Source organism: Anastrepha ludens, chromosome 6, assembly GCF_028408465.1.
Source record: "Anastrepha ludens isolate Willacy chromosome 6, idAnaLude1.1, whole genome shotgun sequence".
Taxonomy (NCBI): domain Eukaryota; kingdom Metazoa; phylum Arthropoda; class Insecta; order Diptera; family Tephritidae; genus Anastrepha; species Anastrepha ludens.
Window position 1 is genome coordinate 37,636,965 of NC_071502.1, and position 23,742 is coordinate 37,660,706.

Below are 23,742 nucleotides of genomic sequence, written 5' to 3' on the forward strand. Positions count from 1 at the left end.
AAAAATTAAATTTGTATAGAAAAACTAGTTCATTAGGAACTAGATAAACATTTGTGTGCAAAACATAAGCATCCTTTACTACACTACGCATCAAATAGGTAATTTTCTCTTCAAAAGTTCGTAATTCCTTGAGACTACTTTTATGGTCGACTGTTCTCACGAAAAAATGCCTTCTTACAGATATATGGCAAACAACTAAAATCAAAAGCTTCTCGCGGCCGAATTTTTAGCCAAGTTCAATAAATCATTTCTATCACTATTACGTTCTCATGTCAGCTGATGCCATTCATTACACCCAGAAACATCAACACGTATTCCACTCGATCAGAGCGGAAGGCCGCGACCAGCAAGTAGACCGCCAAATAATTTTAAACAGCAACATTTGTATCCCTGCGCACGACTTAAACTAGCCAGCAGATCAAGTAAACAATGTCAATGCCTTCGTAAAGTTCAATCATCACTCAATTCGTGACTTTCGCCGTCTCCAAGCTCCTAAAGTTCATAAGATAAACATTTAGTGAGATCTACTTTGAGGATATGGTCAGTTTCGGCACAACCTTGCTCAGCAAGCGTTTTAGATTCGAGAGAACTGTTTAAAATTTGGATTATATGAGGATATTTTAGAGAATATCTTTCCCAGTCACCTTGGCCATGGCACATATATTGTGTGTGTGCTTTTATTCGTCGAAAGATTTACGAGTATGTAGTTATTGTCCAACTGCCCAACAAAATCCACAACTAGTTTAAAGCTACATTTTCTCACTGTACAGTTATGTCTTAATACGAGTGTATTGAAATGAAATGAAATATTGATTGTTCGTACTAATATTAATATATTCCGTCTTCTCATTTTTCAGTAGAATACCATGTATTTTCATATCGCTTATTTATCCAACATTGAGAAGGGAAAGCAAATAGCGCCGGCTCATAAACATCAGATTGAAACACACGGCAGAGATTTTCTCTGCATGAAAACACATTTGATAGCAAACTAAATAGTTGGAGAAGTATCACAATCCAGACGATGTGGGTGGTAATGACAAACTTAAGTCCAATAAGTTCAGCCTAACATTAATATTGTATTATAGTAAACTAATTCAACGGTAGTTGGAGTAGATTGCAGAATCATACCGATTGTGAATTTTCCACACTCGTACGTATTCGATTCCATGCCGCCGTTGTGCATCGCTATTGGTATTCGTATTTCGACACACTTAGCCGGGCAATGGGATATCAATTCTATGGTCTCTGTTCAAAACTTCAACTCTGAAATTACTGCTAACCTCAGGCAGAATTTCAAACGCTAAAAATAAGATACTTAAATAGTGAATATGCGTAGCCAATTGGGTATGTTTGTGATCACCATTCGTTAGGGCCCGGGTTCGAAAACTACTGTGGGCATGGAACACCAAATAATGAAAAAAGTTCTTTCTCACAGCAGTCACGCCCTCGGCAGGCAATGACAAATTTCCGCGCGTATTTGGGCCGAGGAATAAGTCCATTCACCGTTCGAAGGCGGCATAAACCTGAATGCCTTCATTTGTAGGGCAACGAGGCGCCTCACTCAATTTCGTGGGGCAGCTTTGGTTTAGCAAGTTTTCACGATGTATGAGCCTATCTATTTTTATTAATATGAATTCCTTGCTTACATATATTAATGTTGACTAAAAAGCTTAACAACGAGTTGCCGTGTAAAGTTCAGTCAAAGAAACTGCGACAGTTGCATCTTTCCTGTTACACCAAATCAAGAAAGTAAATCATGAATAATGCGACCATAACAAGACAGCTAATCAAAAAAACATTTTTGGGGAACAAGTTGGGATTGTCCGTCAGGTAATCAGACACAAACTTTATTCGCTACATTTTTAACTTGCACCGCCTCTATTATTCCATTAGAAACTCGATCTTACTTTAATAAACGCTTGCTGACTAATGATTCTCGCCACGTTTTGAAGGTCAGATCCCCATTACCGAGTTCACTCGGCGTGATGTATCGTATAACCATGTCAGGAAAGAACTGTTCCCGATACTTATTACATAAACCCTGTATGATGGCCCGAAATTGCGAATTTTCATGAAAGCAAGTTAGATAGAATTGTATTTGTTATAAATTTAGGCTATGAAATAAAAAAAATGGGCAGATTTCCTTGAACTACATTTTTTAGTGGTTTTCAGGCAGGAGAAGCCACCTCATAAAGGGCTTTGACCACCTTTAACAAAACTCGCCAATCGTTCGTTGCTCGTGCTAACCGAAGTCTATTGAACACAGCAAGTGATGCCATATTCGTCTCCATCTGATCTTTCGAACACAAGGCAGTCTTACCCTTCCTCTGCGACTAGCAGCTGGTACCGTATAGAATACGCTCGGAACTGGAGTGCCGAGTATTGTATCCATTCGGACGACATGGTCTAGCCAGCGGATCCATTGAGTCTTTGTACGATTCAGCATGTCTATGTCGCCGTAAAGCTAATTGCTCCTGCAAAGGTTCAAAAATCTTCCGCGGAATCTTTCTCTCGAACACTCCAAGAGCCGCCTTCTCGGATGTTGTCATCATCCACACTTTTTCGCCACCAAATAAGACGAGCAAGATGAGAACCCTATAAAGTGTGATTTTTGTTAGTCGAAAGAGATCTTTACTACCTAATTGACTACTTCGTCCAAAGTAGCAATTGTTGGCAAGAGAGATTCTCGGTTGGATTGGTTTTAATATTGCTTCCCAACTAAATGAAGTCTCTTACTACTTCAAAATGATAACTGTCAACAGTGATGTGGGCGTCAATACGCCAGTGCACCGAATGCTTGTTTGATAGCAGGAGATACCTCGTCGTACCCTTGATCAAGCCCGACCCATTCACTTCACTTCTTTATCCAGCTTGGAATAGGGCGATCTAATGACGCGGGGGTTAAGGCCGATCATATTGCAGCAGAAATATTCTGTATTCATGTATGTAAATAATAATTTGGCTTCCGCAACCTTGAAAGGTTCATGCCGAGGTTGTCAACTCGGGGTTCATACATGCGTCCTGATATTACTTACACAAATTGAAGGTCCCAACGTACAGCTTTATATTGCGTGCGAATGGCAGATAATTTTAATCAGAAACTTCTTCATGGCAGAAATATTCTCGGAGGCCTGCTGTTGTCCATCGAAGCGCTATTAAAACAAAATGTTTGATTATTTTTATTGTTTCGAGAATTTGGAACCGAAACAAGAGCCTTCAAAACCACAAGCATATTTAAGCTATGTCTATGACTATCTCTGGTTAAGCCTTAAATAACGGTTTTATAAACATTAAATGAGCCCTAGACGTCCAATCAAGTCATAAAAACTAACCACGTAAAAATGATCCAATAATAATCAAATCTCTATTTTCAATATTTTATTTTGCATAAATGTAATTTTTATATTATATATACATATATATTGTATATATACACCCGCACATACATATACGTATAATTGGCACTTACACCCTTTATTGGGTGTTTGGCTGAGCTCCTCCTCCTATTTGTGGTGTGCATCTTGAAGTATTTCCACAAATGGAAGGACCCATATTTGTATCCCACTTCTGCATGCAGATGATTTTATGAAGATTTTTTTACCGCAGAAATACGCTCGGAGATTTTCCATTGCTTGCTGAGAAGCGACCGCTATTAGAAAATAACTTTTTCTATCATTTGATTTTTCGCGCACCAACCCATTCGGCTACGCGGCATCTTCTACATACATTTTTTAAAGCATACTAATAAGTTGGTTGGAGGGCCCGAAATAACGTAAATTGCATTGCCAGGGTAAAAAAATTGTTATTTTAAAGTGTTTTCTTTAAAATTTCCTACAAATAAAAACATTTGCATATTTAGCAATTGAAGTTATGGCATTCTTGCAGCAAATAATCGCATAACCGCAGGCAGTGTTTACTTTTATAATGTACGTGAACGTGTTGGAATTTTTATATACACCTTAGCCGCTAAATCGGCGGCAGCCACATCTGACACACATTCATACGCACAAGTGTGTTAGCAATGGAGGCAATCGATAAAGAGAAATTGACGCAAACAACTTACCATCAAACTGTATTTGAATTATGGAAAGTGGGAGCATGTGCCAAAAAGGAAACATAAGCTTTGTGAAATTTATGACATTACGCGCCAAAGAAACCCACACTTTCCGCCATTTAGCAGAAACCAAAAGTTGATGATGCACATAGACAAGATGGAGAATTCAAACCTTTAATCCTCTCATCTGACCAACAGAACAGGAACATCTCAATTTGCTATATCGCTCCAAGTTTCGCCTCATCAACTAAGGTCGACATCTCACATACTCCTGGCGAGATATTTCTATGTCAGGAGAGGACTTTATTACATAACTTTCTACTCGACTCCAATATTTATATTCACTAGTACCGAACCAGTACGTATCGATTGAATTTAAAACCACGAAAAGTCAGGTTTTTTTCATATAATCTAGGTTAAGCAGAGGAGACTTGCAATAGTTCCAACATAGTCTTAAATTCGTCAAGCTATATCTGTCGGCATCGAATTAATCGATGCACCATTCAGAAGGTTCTGATTAAATTTTTAGAGTTCTACAATGTACAGAATGCAAAAGTGCCGTTAACGGGTCCACATCAGGAATCAGCTGATTTGTTGACGTCTTCTGAGTTATGACAGCGGTTTGTGTATATTATGTCAAAACTAAGACAGACAATTCAATATTGCCGTCTAAACAACAACTGATTGTACGCACGTATGAATACGTGGGAATGAGCTGACAGAATTCTGTTGCCGAGTCCCCGATGAGGTTACAGCCAAATTTGGAAATTTATTATCCTTGTTCGGGTTAATCTTCAAATCAAACCATTTATTGCAGGGGGAAATAGGCTGCAGGAGTTTGACAGTGGAACGGGCCGAGACTGAAAGTAGATAACGCTCCTCGCAACACGCAATTGGCAAAATTGCACTGGTTCTGAACCAGGTATTTGTTTTACTAGCCTCTGAATAAATACAAACGCTCCGGTTCTCAAAACATTCGGTACTAGCTGATTGTAGCAGCGGAAGAAGAAGCCGTTCTTTGCGTTGGAAAGATCAGGTGGAGGAGGGCTTGGCCTCACTTGGTATGTCCAATTGGCGGCTGTTAGTAAGAGAAAGAAACGATTGGCGATTGGTTTGAAAAGAGCATGAGCATATTTCAGAGCGCACATAATTCAGGGGCCGAGTACTGCCCTGTCACTTCGTTAAAAAATTTAAGAGCTGAGTTCTTTCGCAAGTACTTGCCATAGCTTGGTATTTTTTAAACATTAAATGGCAGAATTCAAGTTTTATCTTTCAATGTGCTCCCATGTACGGTCTATCAATATTCAATTGAATAGGCGTCTATAACGTAGCTTGCAAGCAATTTTTCGTTACGTTGTCCAAGCTGTCAGCGGTCAGCGAAAAATTGTCTATGGCCTTGAAAAACATATTGTATACATTCTGATGGTCAATTTGAAAAAATGTGAGCGAAATGAGTTAGAAGTTAGAAAACAAATTATTAATCAGCATAAGTAAATATGTACTTAAAAAATAAAAACAAATTATTTGATAACACATCCGCTTTTGCTTAATTATTTTGGTTCACAGCTTATTCACCTATATTATTCTTTTTTATTACAAATAATTATTACAACTTGTATAGGATTTTGACACTTTCAATATTTTTTCTAACCATTCGTTCATTACTTTTATTGTCTTTACTATTATTTATTAAATAGGCAATCTTCTGTACCATCATTTTTGTGCACCACGATCCTCAGTGAATTTGACAGAGATTTTTATTTACAAACAACTTTTTTCTATTTCATTTCCTATTATCCTTCTTATTTCCATTAACCTAACTTATTTAAAATATTTGTTTGCGCCATAGCGAAGTAACGCTCTTTCTTTTGATTATAATAAAAAAATCACTTTTAAATGAATGGAATTCTAAACTACTAAACTCACTTTGCAGGGAATATGTTTGTTTAAAATCATAACTTGTTCCTTGTTATTTAATTTGATACACCTTTAACCTTGTACTGAATATTTACACGCCTTTTTCACTCTCACGGGTAAAATAAATTTTGTTACTCATTTATAACACCCGATATTGATTTTGATACTCTAGGATAATGAATTTGACAATTGATTAAGGCGTCAAATTTGCTTTTAACACTTTAAAAAACAAAGTAAAAGAAAACAAAATGGCTGAAGCAGCCGAAATACGAAATGCTGCGAATGGAGCCTATTTTGAAGGCGACAAAATAAATTTTGATGATTAAACAATTATTTTGCGTTTTATTGAACAACTCACGGTACTTTTTTGACATAATGTATATACGTTTTTTTTTTTATTTTTTATTTTTATTTTACCGTGCCATTTACATACATATACAGCGATTAAATTGCTTGATGCCATTTGGAAAATTAAATTCGAAGACAGGTACCCACATGAGAAAGAGGGACAAAATTAAAAATAGATGTTAAAATGCATTTAGTAACAAATCAAAGTTTTTCTTTCCACAGAATATCTGCGAACTACCAAAGCGGTATTAAAATTGTACGTAATGAAAATGAACGGTACGGTATGAAAATGGAGGTGAATAAAGGGTTTTCCAATAAGAGATCAATGGTTTCGTTGCTTGTGTGGCACGTAGCCCCGTCTTGTTGAAAATAAACGTTGTCTAGATCAATACCATCCAATTCCGGCCATAAAAAATCGTGAATCATCTCTCGATAGCGCAATCCATTCACCGTAACTGTTGCTCCAGCTTCATTTTCGAAAAAGTAAGGTCCATTGACTCCGACGGACCATAAACCGCACCAAACACGTTGAGGACAGAGGAGCTTTTCAACAATAACTCTTGGATTTTCTGAGCCCCAGATTCGACAATTTTGCTTGTTGTCGAAGCCAGCGAGATGGAAATGGGCCCTATCACTCAAGATGATTTTTCGATCGAATTCCGGATAATTTTCATGCATTTCAACGATCCAATCAGCAAAGACACGACGTTGTTGATGATCGACCGGCTTCAGTTCTTATGTTAACTGGACTTTATATAAGCCTTAAGACCCAAATCTTTATGCAAAATACGGTGTAATGACGTTTGTGGAATGCCTAATTCCAAAGAACGACGAGAAATGGACAAATCTGGGTTTTCTTCAACACTTTCGGCACAACGGCAATATTTTCGGCTGTTCTTGAGTGACGTGCACGGGTTTTATTCTTCACATCACTAAATTTTCCCAACACCCCGACTTTTTTCACCAATTTCTGTATTGCGGTCCGACAAGATGCTTCATGATGACCCAAAAATTGTTCCAATTTTACGAACCGTCTCTGCCAAATTTTCACCATGTTTATAGTGAATTTAATAATTTCAATGCGTTGTTTAAGAATGTATCGTTCAATTTTTATTGATGGCGTAGTTTTTACTTGTCAAATATCAAAAAATGACAGCTTCAAAAGCGACATCTACCGAAATAGCGGGCTATTCAGAATAACACCTGTTATTGGAAACCCCTTTATTATATTTTAAAAATAATCTTTTTTTTAATTTTAATTTTAGTAACTGGTTAACTAGAAAAGGCAGCTGCGAGCACGTGCGCGGAAAATAAGGGCGGATCGTATGAGGGCTGCCATCTACATAAGAAGGCTTGCGATATGGTTCATTGATTCTTGTCGTTTCTGCACCAGTCCCCCGAAAAACTCCAACACACCTTCTTCTCGAATGTAAAGGTATAATGAGAAAAAGAAAGAAATCTCAGCTGAATGCGGCAGGAAAAAGGCAAAGGAAAAATGCTAAGACCAAACCAAATCTATAGGGAACTTAGTTTGAATGAGGTACAGTGATGAGTAGAGAGCACAAAAGGCCGTGACGTCGAAGTGCATGGCTCAATTTCATTCAGTCATTCAATAGACTAAGAGAAGTAAATTTTGATATCAGGTAAAATTTTGCTCCACTCTAAGCCTGTTAGTCTCATAAGTTCATCCCATATCACTTGAAGCAAAGAAAAATATTGAAATACAAACAAACAAACTTAAAACTTGAATAAGTAAAGTATTCAGTGCTAATCCAAGATTTTATTAAAATTACCTGGCCAATGGCATTGAAAATAAGAGAATGCGTCCTTCGTGAGGAAATCTTTAAGAAGTATTTCATTTTTTAATTTACATAGGTTGCAATGTCCACACTTATTCCACGGATATTGGCTGTAATAATCAAAAGGCCTCTGACTAGCAGCAGCTCATCTAATGATAAACTTTATCAGAAGTTAACTAACAGAAGTTCGCCAACCAGACATTGAGAAACTAACTTCTTAGCTATCTACCGATTATGTTATAATTAAGGCATTAAGAAAATAGACCCTAGAGTCGAGATCCATAGTAGTGATGATTACCCTTAATTCAATATAATTGATAAGAAATCGAAAACCCAGAAAAAAATTTCAGCTGGTTCTAAGCCAGTTTTCCCTGAAATGTCTCTTGTACTTATTCTAACTCTTTCAACCAACATATCCCATCAAAATATTGAATAAACCCAAAACTTTTTAAGAATAGGTATAAATGAGCTTATTAAGTTACTGTAACAAATCACGAAAGTTCGCGAACCGACTGGCAACAAAAGCCGAGCGAATGCAAGGCGAATTGAATACTGAAACAAATGAACAAAACAAACAAAACGAAGAGAACCTGCATGTTTGTGAAGATTCAGTGAATGGCTTGATAGTATTGCGACTTGTGACATTCAAACTTAACAAACTAACGAAAAGGAAGGGCGCATGTTAAATTGTGAAAGCACAAATGAATAGAAAGCCTCCAAATGCAGTTTTTATGCGCGTGTCTGTAGCGCGTTGGTAGCTTGTGTTTGGTAGTTTTTATTGCTTTCACCTTGTCGTCCTCTTCACAATCAAGTAACTCCCATTCCTTTTGTTTGTTTATTCATGGAGCCTGACGACACAGCGGACTCGAAAGGCGCAATCTTGTATTGTATCATTCTTTGAGCGAATCAGATACAAAAACTCTTGTTGCCAGAAGATACAAGTTGCCACATCTATAAATTAAGAACGTATAAAAGTAAAGCTGCATGCGCACAAAGTAATCAGGCTTAAGTTAAGCGTGAGAACTTGTACACGTAAAGTGAAGTGATTCAATAAAGCGAGCAGGTCGTATTTCCATTAGGTTGAGGCTTTTATTTAGCAATTCAGTGATCGAACTCAGGGAAATTGTAGAGAGACATTTTATTTAAATAAAAACGTAACAATATATATATATATATTAGCAATTATGTATCTATTAGCTCAATCCCAACGTAACAATATATATATATATATTAGCAATTATGTGCCTATTAGCTCATTCCCACAGCACTGTTAGCTGCTCTAAAACTTCTCAAGTATGAATTAGTTAATATTTACTTTCAGTCCGGTAGCACACTGTAAACATATAACAGCTGATAAATGCATTCGTTGTTGGAAGCCAAAGTTTGTTTAGCGGCCACAGTCTTTTATAGCTTGATTTATTCAGAAAACGTATTGTAATTATAAGCCTGGCGATAAAAGGAAAACACCACTGTATTATGGATGCAGACAGTGATCTCTCCGAGGGTGTTGGCTCATTGCGTATGTCACTGCGGGAACGACCACGCAAACAACAGTCTGACCGCCGATTACGCGAACGATCCGAAGATCTCAAGTTCCTGGAGGATTTCGATCCTGAAAAATCAAACCGCGAAAAGCGTAAGCTAAAACGAAAGCTGACTAATCCTCGTTCCTCAGTTTACGACGAATATGGCCATTTGCGACATAATGGTATGGATATATGCGACTGCTTGGCAGAGAACTGCCCCGGTTGCTGGTATGAGTGTAAAAACTGTGGATCAACACGATGTGGCGTGCAGTGTCGCGTAAATAGGAAACAATTTGTTGACGAAATAACATTTGATGGTAAAGATGTCGTAATTAAGAATAAATTTATAAACTAAAAAACAAACAGATTTTAAACGAATAAATGCATGGTTTTTTATGTAAATCGCGTATTGCAGTTGTAAGACTTTTTTACCATTTTTCAACTGTTTCAATACGTAGTTTTAATTGTAATGTAATATGTAATGTTTAAATTAAATGATTACCCAAATGAACTGTATTTTACATTTTACAACAATAAGCGTTTTGTTGCAGAGTGCAGTTATAGCACATAACTCACACCTAACTCAATAATAATAGAGTATTCTCTCATCCGCGAACCTGACTAATTGTGAGAAGGGTTCAAGTGAGAATCCCTGAAAGTAATATTATATGTTTAGGTTTTATAAAATATACAAAACATCGAAAACATGAAGACTTAAAAAAATGCTTTTCGCAGAAACAGGAAGCCGCCTAGAATTTCCCATTGCATTTAAATTATTAGGTTTCTTCATTTAGATCTAGCTATTTTAAACTTTCTACTGAGCTCTACTAATTTTATCAAATAACAGATAGCTTATAGACTTATTGTGAGCTAATGCGTGGTTTCCTTAATATTATATAATCTATTATTTGTTTTTCAAATACAGTAATGTTCTTTTCATATTTTAAGTTGCTTGATAATTCACTAAATGGTTTCAGACCTTTGTATATTAAATATTATATAAATTTGCTCTGAAATCGTTTTCAAATAAGTCTACACATCTACATTTACAATTTGGTTCGTTAACATGACTCAAATTTATAATTGAATCATGGTTCGTTAAGTACTTTGACAATTGAAGGGGACAGATACCTGTAAACGGCCACATTTTCCCTGATTTTCATTAAAATTATTTAAAATGAAGAAGTCAATATATTTTTTTTCAAAATTGGCATACAAATACATTAAAGTAATATAAAATTTGTTTTTTAATTTTAATCATTTAAAATGGCGGATGTACACTCAATTCTTCCAGGAAGTTCGCAGAGAGGCTTCTCAATCGGCGGGTATTGTGGCATCAGCGTCAGTGACCTGAATACAAAAAACCAAAATTTTTTTTGTTTATTAATGTCATAATTTCTATATGAATTAAACAAAAATAGAAAAAAAAAATTTGCGAAATAAAATGCTTAAAAAAATTGATTTTGCGGCGAATTATCCTACTATTTTTGCTTCGAAAAAATTATTGTTTCGAAAAATTTTCGAAATTATAAATTCACATAGAAAGTAATATCATAAAAAAGATGTGTGCAAAATTTCAAGGACAACGGTCAATAACTTTTCGAGCTATCGTGTACGCTAATTCGAAAAATATAGTTTTGAATACAGCGTTTGAACGCAAGGAATAGAGTCGTCGCGTTTGACGATCTATAATATAAGAAATACTTAAATTTACGTTCTAAAAATTTTTTGTCACAAAAAAAATTTTACAGGTATCTGTCCTCTTAACGTGAACTACAATAAAAACAATATTCGAAACGGTTCCTTGCTTATCATTAAGCCATTTAAAAATTTCAAGCATATATCAGATTACACAATAAAATAAAACACAACTCTTTGTTTTCCAATATAACGCATAACAAAATGGGGGATTTAATAATTTGTATTTTATGGGAAAATTGCAAATTAACTTATTTTCATGGAGTTCAAATGCCAGATGCCGTTCAAAAGTTACGCCAGATCTATACTATCTATAGAATACTTTAAAGAGCTATGATCGCACAGAAATATCAGGTTGAGAACGCGATTTTCCACTGTTTAAACAGAGCTGTCGCACCATCACTGTTGTTGTTGTTGTAGCAGCATAAATATTCCCCATACTCACGTACGGGGAATGCTGCTGGAGTGACAGTTCTTGGCCGGAAATAAATCCGGGTCGTTTCGGTAACGTAGAACCGACTGTCGTGGAAACGGCGCCATCACTGTCTTAACATCAGCTGCCATTTCGTTATTCCATTTAATACCGCCGTTTGCCTTAGCGAATATAGCGATCTGATTTGTATGATGCCATTTTGAAAGTGAAGTATTAAAACAGCAAAGGGAAATAATTAAATAAGCTGGTAGCTCTTCGCCTTTCATTTTTCTGGAATCAGCTGACCAGTGGAATGTTTTTTACGTCTCGATAATGATTGTGTGTTTTTTTGTAGGTTGTTGTTGTTGTTGTTGTAGCAGCATAAACATTCCCCGTGCATATACGAGGAATACTGCTGAAGTGACAGTCCTTGGCCGGATATAAATCCGGGTCGTTCCGGTTACGTAGAACCGACTGTCGTGGGAACGTAGGTATTTTTGTAGGTCTGTGATTACGGTTTGAGGGTTTTGTTATTTGTTATTAGTTTCGTCCATACAGTATCGATTTTCGTAGGTGTCTCACAAGTGCAGGTATTGTGTACATAAAACAGGCACTGGCCCGCGTGAAATAAACAAAACGGAAACTACGCGTGCGTGAGTAAACAACGAAGTAAAATAGCTGGGCATAGTTGAGAAAAAAATTATTCGCTGCTACAGTAGGATAAATTACAGCAATTAAGTGTTGTTTATAAAATAAATTGTTATCTAAGAAAGATAAGTGCTTAGAGTAGCCTAGACATGGCTTACAATACTGTATTACTGCAATACGCTCCTCTGCAATCTTTTGTTAATCACACATTTTGGCATAAACTGTCTGAAATCAAATTGAATCACGACCGTCTTTCGGATGCGCCTAAGCCAATTTATGGTTACTACACCAATTTCAACGCGAAGGCATGTCTTTTAGAAACAGATTACTCAGCTTTCAATGGGTGAGTTCATAGAGATGTTTAATACATGTGTATGTATATACAAACCAATTCCGATATTACAGCGATTTCACGGCGCCACGCAACTACCACCCCGCCGTCGGCACCCTCTACAACAAAAATACAGTTGAAGAATTCAAAGCGTGTGATAAAAACGAATTACTACAATCGGAGGGAAAAAAAATAATAGAAGATTTTCGAACAGACCGTGTTCTAGACGATCCGAAATTGTTTGCACGATTCTTCGTTCTTTCATTTGCGGTAATTTCTATTCCTGGGTGTATGACGTCAATTCTATGACGTCAAATGCTTTACCATTCATCCAAGCAATATGCACATATTTTAATATATTACTTAAAATGGCATTATGATAAAATAGCAAATGGAATCCTTACAGTTCACACCTATGTGATTTTCAATTGTTTTTGTTTTTACAGGATCTTGCCAAGTACAATTACTACTATTGGTTTGCGTTTGCTTGCCCTCTAACCCCCACATTAAAGGTTGAAAATGGTTCGGTAGCACAACCATTGGCAGACATTCCAGAATTGCAGCATTTAGAGAGTTTGCTTAAAAGTAAGGTAAACAAACCCAATTTTTTTGTAGTCAAACGCTATGAAAAGGACACCATTTACGAGTTAAAAGATATAGTCGCAAATAACGTGACATTAGCGGAGCAAAATGAAGATATTTACTTCGCCTTTGCCGATCCTAGTGAATACGAATATCCTTCGTGGCTCATGCGTACATTCGCAGCATATATCTTTTACAAATGGTCAGTTTAATTTGAAATTACGTTATGTATATACATATATTCAAATTAGCACATTGTCATTTAATCAGCCCCTCGTTGGTTGGCAAGCCAGTAAAATTTTTGGGCATACGTTTCGATAGCAAATTTGGCTGCGAAAAAAGCCTGGTGTGGACTGTACAACAATCGGAGGCAGTAAACTTTAATGAGGATACACAATTCGTTGGCTGGGAACCGAATCGCAATAATAAAATGGGTCCACGTATTGTTTCGATGCGAGATAGCATGGACCCTACTATGTAAGTATTATTATTAGTTGCTAGAGCCTGGACTTTGGGCGCATAGTACCCAATTAATTAGTATTAATTAAAATTATTAAAAAAATATATGAAACACAAGCTAATGCTTTGTATTTGTATCAATACTTTTGTTCTTAGCTTAGTTGAAAGTGCCATAAACTTGAATTTAAAATTGATGAAATGGCGATTGGTGCCGGATTTGGATTTAGATGTTATTTCAAAGACGAAATGTTTACTTTTCGGTGCTGGTACGCTCGGATGTAATGTTGCGCGCAATTTACTTGCATGGGGCTTTAAGCATATAACATTTCTGGATAATGGTCGCGTCAACTTTTCAAATCCCTTACGGCAAACACTATACACTCATGCAGATGCTATCGCTGGTAATGTAATGAAAGCAGATATTGCTGCCATACGCGTGAAAGAAATCAATCCAACTTCAGTGCGTATGGATATGTAAATATTGTGAACTACATTTTTATATAAACATATTACGCACTTTTTTAGGTTTGCACTGGGCATGTTATGCAAATACCCATGCCTGGCCATACCATAGGCGCATCGATGCAGCAACAAACCGAAGAAGACTTGAACAATATAAAGCGTTTAGTCCAGGAGCATGATGTCATCTTTTTACTCACCGATTCGCGGGAAAGCCGTTGGCTGCCAACACTCCTTGGAACAACTTTTGGAAAGGTACGTCGATACTAAGCAGATCTGTTTAAATATCCTTTTAACATTTAGATTTATATAGATAGTTATAAATTCTGCATTAGGATTTGATAGCTACTTAGTGATGCGTCATGGGGCAGGTTCGCTATGCAACAAGGCAGCTGGTGATGCCGCGCAAGCTATAGATATTGGCGATCTAAAATGTATTAGCGGAGATAACTTGGGCTGCTACTTTTGTAATGATGTTACGGCACCGGGAAATGTGAGTAAGACTAGTTAGCATTCTTAAATCCCTTAATTTATACACTCGTTAATTAAAAATCCATAATTAAAATAATAGTATAGATATGTATTCTTACTTTCAATGGCTAAGACAAGAACAAACTGTATGAGGCAATTATTATGCTAAGCACATTCGTAATCATGCTTGGAATACTTTTCGAATCCCTTGCAAGAAGGGTCTCCCATTTGCAAATGATCCACGCCGGTCACATGCATATGCAAGCCATTTATGCAGGTCACTTTAAATCCGACCAGATTTGTAAATACATCCGGTGTACGATAGGCATAACTACAGAAGTTGTATCCATCCACAGCGGTAAGAAATTCGAGTTTTGTGAAAGCGATGGCAAGCTTAAATTGCTGATTAAAAACGAACGGAAATCCACCATGACGTTCCTCTTGCCCAAATCTAAAAAAATACATATGGATATGATTTAAAACTTAATGTTTTATGGATTCATATCAGCTAAACTTACTCGAATGCCTTATTCATCGAATTACGCACAACTGCTTTCTGATCAAAGCGAACACTGAAATGCAATTCCTCTCTTTTCGTATCACTTTCCAAAAATTTGATTATAAATTGTCCTTTCTTATTGTCAAAACAACGCGCTGTTATTACAATTAGATGTCCCGGACTAAACATTATTGGTGAATCATTGCTAAATGCCTTGCCAAAATCGGATGCCTGTATAGCCGGCCAAGGATATGGAAATACGGCTCGATGATCAATTTGCTTGATCACTTGTATTTGCTCGCATACCTCTATGGTGCGCAATGATTTTAGTGGCAAGCGATATCTAAATGTGCAGAATGGGCGATTGTTGATCGATATATGAAATTTTTCTTCACATGCAAGTATGTAAATGACAAAAAATTCTCCCGACTCGATAGGATTTTGTAGCGAGTGACCTTCAATATCATGTATCTCTTCTTCGCCCCACACTCCATTGATTCGAGCATTGCGCACAATTACATCTTTGCGAAAGAAGCAGGAGAAACGTAAACCAATGTCTGCATTTGGATCTATTACTATTTTGGCAGTAGACAGGTTGATGTGGAATCTAAGAAAAAACGAATAATAGGAATTTGAATGACATTTTTCTTGCATTATACTTAAAATTATATTAATTGCAGTAAATAAATTATATTCAGTATATTCAGAAACATAATAAGAGTGGTTAACACCACATAGATAGCTCATGTCGACATAATAAAGATCTCAAGCATTGCCGACATAATAAATATCTAAAGCTCCCGCAGACTAAGGCTGAGAAGGTGGCCAACAAAAAACGTCCCCACGACAGTCGGTTCTACATAACGGGAACGACCCGGATTAATATCCGGCCAAAGAATGTCACTTCAGTGGCATTCCCCGTATATGTATGGGGAATGTTTATGCTGCTATAACCATAACAACCAATAAAGGCATATGTTACAGAGGGACCATGCGGAGAAATGAATCCACAATCCTCTTGCTTGGTGAACAATAAATGCAAAAGTTTTTTCTCATAGCGGTCGATCATCGGCAGATAATGGCAAAGCTCCGAGTGTATTTCAGCCGTAAAAAAGCTCCTCATAAAAAACCATCTGCTGTTTGGAGGTGTGGTGTTGTAGTGTTGATAGATCTTAAGCAAATATTGTTCATCTTGAAAACAGAGAGAATATTTCACTGCAGACACTGCAAAAAATGTAGTTATGGCACCAGTATAGTTACAACATTTTTTCGCTGTCTGTAGAAGATGAATTTACCATGACATTATTGTCCGCAGAAGTTCCAAAGTAGTTAGAGCGACGTAAGCAAGGCATGCATGTTGAAGACTACCGAAGCCTTTTTTATTCGTCCGACTCATTTGGCTGTATTTACTCAGTAGATCCAAACAATGCCAATTTGCTGTCGGTTAATATCAAAGGTCCTACTTCATTTGAACACATGTTCGCCATTCAAATCTGTTTGAAACTTTCAACAAGGATTTGAGCGGCATTGATCGAAATCGCGGACATACGCATACCCAAGAACAACAAAGAACTCATTTAACTTGGTCAAAGCGTACTTCATTTGTCATTGATGATCATGATTTGATACGAGAACAACAGTACATACAACGATAATAATAGCGACAATTTTTTGCTTCCTGTGTGAATCTCAGAATTGGTTTGTTCCTCCCCGAAGTGCCTAGCGGCAATGGAAAAACATTCCTTACCAATTTGATATTGACCTAGTTATATTTGGAATGTTCACGACGCCTTCTCTTGAAGTAGGTTTTCAGGGGTTTTTGTCGTAACGTAACTTTCGGGAGTCGTTCATTTCACTATCATTACGAACACGCAAACATGCGTATCCAAGCCAGAATGAAGTAAAGGTATTTAATATAATGATCCGCGACATTTTTGTGTCTTGTGTTACCAACTTTTGCATTTTTAATAATGTAGTGTTTACATACCGGAAGTAGTAGTAATAGCCATATCGTATACTCTGGCGTTTATAATCCCGCAAAACACTTCCTATATAAAAAAAAATGTAATGATCCTAGTCCGTGTCTTACGGTAACCAAAGAAAAGAATAAACTGCTGTCGCGAGCTTTTTCTTCAACAAAGCTCGGATAGGAAATGTCACCGTTCCCACAACAGTCAGTTCTACGTAACCAAAACGACCCCAATTTACTTCCGGCCAAGGACTGTCACTTCAGCAGCACTCCCCGCATATGTATGGGAAATGTTTCTGCTCCTACAACAACAACAACAGGAACTGTCAGCTCTCCAAAAATAATTAGATTTAAATTGACTACGATCACAAAAGATTTATGCGGTCTTTTATTTAATTTTGAAAACAATTTTAGGTCTGCCAGTATGAAGTTCCTCGTGTTTATCAACATTTTCCTATTTAAGAAACAAACATACCTACAATAAATATGTATGTAGACATGTATGAGTCATGCTCATAAAAACTTTACAACAAAAAGTTCATCATTACCAAATAAAAACATTCACTACCAATAAAAGCCCAAATGATTGGCCATATATAAAATTAGATTACAATATACAGTGCACTCGCGATAACTCGAACTAATTAAAACAAGCGCTGTTCGATTTATCGAATTTGTTCGACTCATCAATTGAGTGTGCTATGTTAAAAAAACAGTCATCGATATCGATTTTTTTCAATTAAATTTATTTATTTATTTATTTACATATGGATATGAACATGAATATGTTTAAAATAATTAATTCGTTTCAATATTTTTCGTCGAATATTTGGCAGTCTTTGTGTCAGTTACACAAAAAAGTCAGCTTTAACAGAAAAGTTAGGCCGAAAAGAAAGTTGTAATGTGTGTTTGTCTTTTCTTGCCTGCAGCAATGTTGAATATGGCTTTTTCACGCAGCAATTGAAGAGTGTTAACCATTGCGGGGCTTACTTGTTCAGTTGTGGCCCACTGAATTACCTTATTGATAGAGCTAACTGCTTCCTCAGATGATATCCGCTCACATGTCTCAGTTGTGTTGTTAAACTCAGACTCAGAATCACTAGTTTCAATTATTACTTCTGTGTCGGTAAATTCGGCACCATCATTCCATTTGTTAACATCATGAAGCGTAAATTCGACCTGTAAATTATGTTTTTCATAAAGAAGGCAAAGTTTTAAAACAATATTCCAGTCAGAATACCTGTGGGGCTAAATTGTTAATCTTATTAAGAAGAGAGTCTGTTACTATCTGGTTTTCTTCCAACAATTGTTTTTTTAAAATGCTCAATGGAATATTATCTTCATCAGAGTCGCCTAAGTTGGCAAAACTCAAAATGTTTTTCCAACATTTGGATACAGTTTCCTTTTCTAACCGACTCCAAGCTGCATCTAAGAAAGTTACTGAGTCTCTTAAATTAATTTTTTTCATAGATTCGGTTATATCGCAATTATTGTTGAAAATGGAAGCCAGTAGAAAATTTCTGTAGTATAGTTTCGTTATACGAATTACATTTTGGTCCATTGGCTGGATCAATGGTGTCACATTCGGCGGCATAAACATAGTTAAAATTAAACCATCCTCGGACTTTAATTCGATTTCGTTGGGATGTGATGGGGCATTATCAATTAGAAGAAGAGCCTTCTCAGGTAGTCCCCCATCATTCAAATATTTTCTTACCTAAATATTAAAGTCATTTAACTTGGTTAAAAAAATTGTTTTAATGAATCTGGATTTTACCTGCGGCACGAACGAATTATGAAACCAGACTTTGAAAATTTCCGAAGTCATCCACGCTGATTTGGAATTTTTGTACTCCACCGGACAGTTAAAATTTTTGAAAACACGAGGATTTCTTGCTTTTCCAATAACGAGAAATTTAAGCTTATGGTTGCCGGTAGCGTTAGTGCATGCCATAAATGTAAAACGCTGCTTTTCAGACTTTCTTCCCGGTGCTTGTTTTTCCGACAACGAAACATAAATTTTCTCAGGAAGAAGTTTCCAGTACAATCCGGACTCGTCGGCGTTATATATTTGGTCGGCACATATCTCCATTTCCTTTATTTTTTCTTGTAAAGCCATTTTGAAAGGGTCTACCAGCTCTGGCTGTGATGACAGTTTTTCTCCAGAAATTTTTAACAAACGTACTCCATAACGTTTCTAAAAGTTTTGAAGCCACCCGTCACTGGCAAAAAATGTAGAATTTTCCCCACACAACTGGGTATGAAAAGCTTTCGCTTTTTCTTTCAAGATGAGTCCACTTATTGGGTAATTCTTTTTTCTTTGGGACAGAAACCATTTGTATAAAGCGGCTTCCATTTTAGGAAACTCAGAAGCTTTTAAAGTTCTCCTCTTCCCAGGACCCAAAAACGTGTTGTTTACTGGTTTTAAAATTGCCTTATCTTTCTTTTTTATAAGACTTATGGTGGACTTGGCTACCCCATATTCCTTCGCTAGAGAAGTAACACTACGTCCACGTTTAATTTTGTTAAGGACTTCAGCCCTCTCTTTTAATGTTAAACACTTCAACCTTTTACGATCCATTACTCACGTGCACTGATACACTACAAATGACAAATTTAAAGCAATTTGGTCAATGCAAGATGTTGTTCCCAGAAAAGTAACGGGATATTAACGCCGAAATATTCATATGGACAATACGCTAGTATACATATAATTTATATACATATACTATTACATATGTATGTATGTACAAAATGTACATGTTTGAAAAGAATGTGTGTACAAATAAATTTGTTTTTTTGTTCAGGTTATAGCGCTTTTTAATATTGTTCGAGTTACAAAGTAGTCAATAGGGAAAAAAATGTATTCGAGTTAGCACGTCGTTCGACTTAGCGGCTATTCGAGTTACCGCGAGTGCACTGTATTTCTTTTTTGTTAAGCTTTTCCGAATATTTATGTGGGATACGCCACGAAGTCATTTTCTTTCGATTTAGCTCAGACTGTAAGCAACCCAACACAGCGAAATCAATAAAATTAAAAATTTTAATTTGTTTATAAAATTGGTGTGTCTGTGCGTCATCATATTGGTGTACATGTACATATTCTCACTTAAGTAGAGCATGTATGCATTATCGCTGCTTACCGTGAAGCGCCGTCTATGGTTTTCGCCACAATTTCCAAGGCATGGCCAAATTCCAGATGGTGTGCCAAGTTGCCGGCGTATTCTGTTAACATTGTTTCGGACAAAAAAATAACGCGATTTATACAATTCGTAAATAAAAAGTAGTATTAAATATTATTGTTATCTTGGTATTTGTGTTCTGTTTTTTATTCAATTATTTACAATAATACTCCCGCACACGTTTGACAACATTAAAATGTTTCGGCCGCACGTAGCAAATGGCAAAAACCAACTGCAAAAGTTAACAATGAAAACTGTTATCAGCACACAGTTAAATATTTTAAATGTCCATTTTGCGTTAACGATAGTAATGGTTCATAGTATGAGTAGTTTGAGTAGCCACCACTATAGAGGATGTAACTTTTACTCTCTGTTTTTTTTTTTTTTTTTTTGTTGTAGCTATTTTGTGTGCCGTATTTTATCTAATCGTTAAATACACAACTGCTTGTGTTATTATTATTACTAATCGACGGTGTTATTTTATACATATTATTGTTGCTATTATTATTATCATCCTCTCGCACAGTTGTTTTTGCGGCTGCAAACGCTATTTCAGCAAGTGTTGTTGGACAACTGTTGATTTAAGTCTCAGCTGTTTCAATTGTTGTATTTACATTGTTTCCTCTTTTTCACATGCAGTACTTTATTACAAAACAGAAGTTTGATCACGAGTGTTTTATGATTTCCTATCCGCTTGCGAAGCTCATTTTCATGTTAGCAAATGTCACAGAGCATTAAAGAAAATGCACCCAACACTACGTGTAGTGCGCAAAACGAAGTGCTCTGAGTGGCTTTCCTGTTCGTATAAACTGATATGCTTAATGAAATTTTCATATCTCGCCATTCACTGCATTTCACACTCAGAGATTCATATCAAATATAGTATGCCTACTGGGAAAATATGTGAGGGAATTTCGTGCGCGCCAATAGTTTCATTTTACTATAATTCGTTTTCGTAGATATGTAGTACTTCATGCGTTTGAAACTTGTTTTCCTGCGTCATATTAAACAATTGTCATGTGCTCTTTCACGCCGCTGCTCGGCACTTTGTTAACTTGTAGCTTCCTCACAAATTTAAATGCTAGTTACTGCTCGCCTTCCTCTCTGGGTTTGAAACTCTTACGCATTGTGCACTTGTATTGAAATATATTTGTAAACAAAAGTCACTCATACCACCCGTTGATATTGTCAATGTTTCAAACATGTTTACATGCATATGTACATATATAGGTATATACATAAATGTATTTAGCTACCTGTTGACGCTGTCATTATATTTTTTCTACTGTGTTCATTATGTTCATGCATGTGAAAGTGAAAAATTGGAAAGCTTTTGAAAGCTTTTTATTATCAATCAAGCAGTGATTAGTTAAACAAAGCTTAGGCAGTTTCGAAACTTATAATAACTTTACACGCGTAAGATAAGTCGAAGGGGAAAAACTAAAATTAATAATTTTTTTGTTTTGTTCGAAAGTAATCATAACCTACTTTTTTTTTAACTGCTAATACTCCAATCCCACCTACTAAATTCCTACTGCAAATTCCATTAAAGTTAAAAAAAATCTTAATTGATCAGCATAATCTAAAGACTTCTTTAGTGCAATAAAAAATAATAATATGATTCAAATAGGTACTACCACAATAATAATGGTTGATATGAGTAAAATCACAGGCCAATTTGCAGATCTTTTTCTGGAGATAATTTTTACACCGACAGTTCTCTTGAATAAATTGATGGTTCACAGATCACAGTTATCACAGAAACCATCTGAAATGAAAGATTTTTTGAGCCGTGCTCTAGCTTTTTGGGTAATACAAAATCATTGAATATTTTATTATACCATTTCCAAATTTTGTTTATTCGCATATGAATCATGAAACCATCTCCAATGAAAAGGAGGTGCCATTTTGTTTATTGAAAAAAATTGCAATATCATGGTAAAAACACTTTAATGGTATTTATATTGCAAAATATTAGAAAATACACGTACTATATACTTATTTTCATTTTCCAGTCCCTGAAGGATCGTACGCTGGATCAGCAATGTACAGTTACACGACCAGGTGTATCCTGTATCGCTGCTAGTTATGCTGTCGAATTATTAGTGTCTCTGTTGCAGCATCCACTACGGGAACGAGCACCTGCCTATTATTGTACTACCGGCCAGCCGAATACCAAAGTACCCGAAGGTCTACTAGGTATCATTCCGCACTCGATACGTGGTCAGCTTTGCAATTATGAAAACATTTTGCCGGCAACACAAAAATTTTCACAGTGTATTGCATGTTCGGAGGTGTGTAATGAATATAGACTTACATAAATAATATATTTCCTTATTGCTACTTGCTGTTTTCAGAAAGTGCTTGCGGAGTATCGCACAAATGGTAACGCATTTTTATTTAAAGCATTTGAAACTGCCAAATATTTGGAAGACTTGACTGGTATATCTGATTTTAAAACACTGGATAGCGCAGTAAGTAATGTTATACTTCACATACATATCTAAATATAACATACAAATTAATGTTTATAAGTTTATTTATCTGAGAAATTGCTTGCACTAAGCTTGGTTTATTGGAATGTAAAATTCCCATTGACTCTACTAAATCTAATAAATATTGTGGATAATAATTTATATAAAAATATAACTATTTTTATCGATTCATTTTATAGATTATTGAATTCGATGATTCAGATCTGGAAATGTCCGATTCGGAAGACATGTAATTTTTACCAAAGAATGTGTGCTGATATTAGCTTAAGACTATCCTTGTATGCGCCATAAAAGTCAAATGTAAATTCCGGCATAAATTAGTTTTTCTAATATTTACAACAATTTAAGATAACGATCTTTATATGCAATACATACCTAAATACATTAACCTAAACAATTATCGTAAACGCAGAAAATATGTATGCCTTTTATTAGCTTATTATAAGTGTACGATATGCTTTATATTTAGTTTTATATGCAAAAAATTGATATATGTTGTGTAAAAGTAAACAAAGTGCAAAATAAATGTTACTACGAAAGAGTTCTTAACTTAGAGATTGGCGCTGGCCGTAACTCCGATTCGAAGCGATTTTAATTGCACACGAGCGATAGCAATCCAGCGAATGAGATACCGCAATATTTCCGGTTCAATGTCACCGGAAAGAGCCGGATTTAAGTATATCTGGCCAAAGAGTATAGCATCGGCAGCATTCCTCAAAAATGTGTGGAGACTGCTTTCAGCTGCCATAATAATATATACATACATACACAAGCATAGGCTTTTCACTTTGTAGAATGGCACCTGTATAGACGATTGTAGTAAAAGGGGGAGTAAAACGTGTAGATGAAACTTCTCTTTTACAGTTCCATTCCTATTATCAATACGCCTG

The 23,742-nt window shown here is 36.1% G+C and overlaps 4 protein-coding genes across 10 annotated transcripts in view; 2 read left to right on the forward strand and 2 right to left on the reverse strand.

Moving 5' to 3' along the window:
• Window positions 1–9,465: 9,465 nt before the first annotated feature.
• On the forward strand, window positions 9,466–10,154 carry LOC128866194 (ARL14 effector protein). The gene has a single exon (XM_054106729.1). The coding sequence runs from the start codon at window positions 9,598–9,600 to the stop codon at window positions 10,000–10,002; it is 405 nt and encodes a 134-aa protein (XP_053962704.1). The 5' UTR covers window positions 9,466–9,597; the 3' UTR covers window positions 10,003–10,154.
• A 1,851-nt stretch (window positions 10,155–12,005) lies between these two features.
• Window positions 12,006–23,396, forward strand: LOC128866184 (ubiquitin-like modifier-activating enzyme ATG7). 3 transcript variants are annotated; one of them, XM_054106713.1, is made up of 11 exons: window positions 12,006–12,112; window positions 12,261–12,748; window positions 12,811–13,006; window positions 13,183–13,520; window positions 13,589–13,795; window positions 13,934–14,237; window positions 14,303–14,491; window positions 14,550–14,729; window positions 22,373–22,651; window positions 22,715–22,831; window positions 23,032–23,396. In XM_054106713.1, the coding sequence occupies exons 2-11, from the start codon at window positions 12,555–12,557 to the stop codon at window positions 23,083–23,085; spliced, it is 2,058 nt and encodes a 685-aa protein (XP_053962688.1). In that variant the 5' UTR covers window positions 12,006–12,112; window positions 12,261–12,554; the 3' UTR covers window positions 23,086–23,396. The 3 variants fall into 3 exon arrangements, with proteins under 3 accessions (XP_053962688.1, XP_053962686.1, XP_053962689.1); XM_054106714.1 differs by lacking the exon at window positions 12,006–12,112 and adding an exon at window positions 12,154–12,260 and having other exon boundaries at window positions 12,331–12,748; XM_054106711.1 differs by lacking the exon at window positions 12,006–12,112 and having other exon boundaries at window positions 12,152–12,748.
• Window positions 14,641–23,742, reverse strand: part of LOC128866188 (32 kDa beta-galactoside-binding lectin) — a 34,826-nt gene continuing 25,724 nt past the window's right edge. For 3 of the 5 annotated variants that reach the window (XM_054106720.1, XM_054106721.1, XM_054106717.1), the window contains exons 2-3: window positions 15,226–15,813; window positions 14,796–15,158 (exon numbers count right to left, since the gene is read on the reverse strand). In XM_054106720.1, the coding sequence (XP_053962695.1) occupies window positions 14,873–15,158; window positions 15,226–15,813 (874 nt within the window). In that variant the 3' untranslated portion in view covers window positions 14,796–14,872. Of the gene's footprint in view, window positions 14,761–14,795; window positions 15,159–15,225; window positions 15,814–20,318; window positions 21,513–23,742 lie in introns of those variants that run through there. The other 2 variants (XM_054106718.1, XM_054106719.1) reach the window with 2 other exon arrangements.
• On the reverse strand, window positions 17,951–19,906 carry LOC128866192 (tigger transposable element-derived protein 2-like). Its single transcript, XM_054106727.1, has 2 exons — window positions 18,416–19,906; window positions 17,951–18,354 (listed from the first exon to the last, which is right to left on the reverse strand). Exons 1-2 carry the CDS (start codon window positions 18,773–18,775, stop codon window positions 18,055–18,057), a joined length of 660 nt encoding a protein of 219 aa, XP_053962702.1. The 5' UTR covers window positions 18,776–19,906; the 3' UTR covers window positions 17,951–18,054.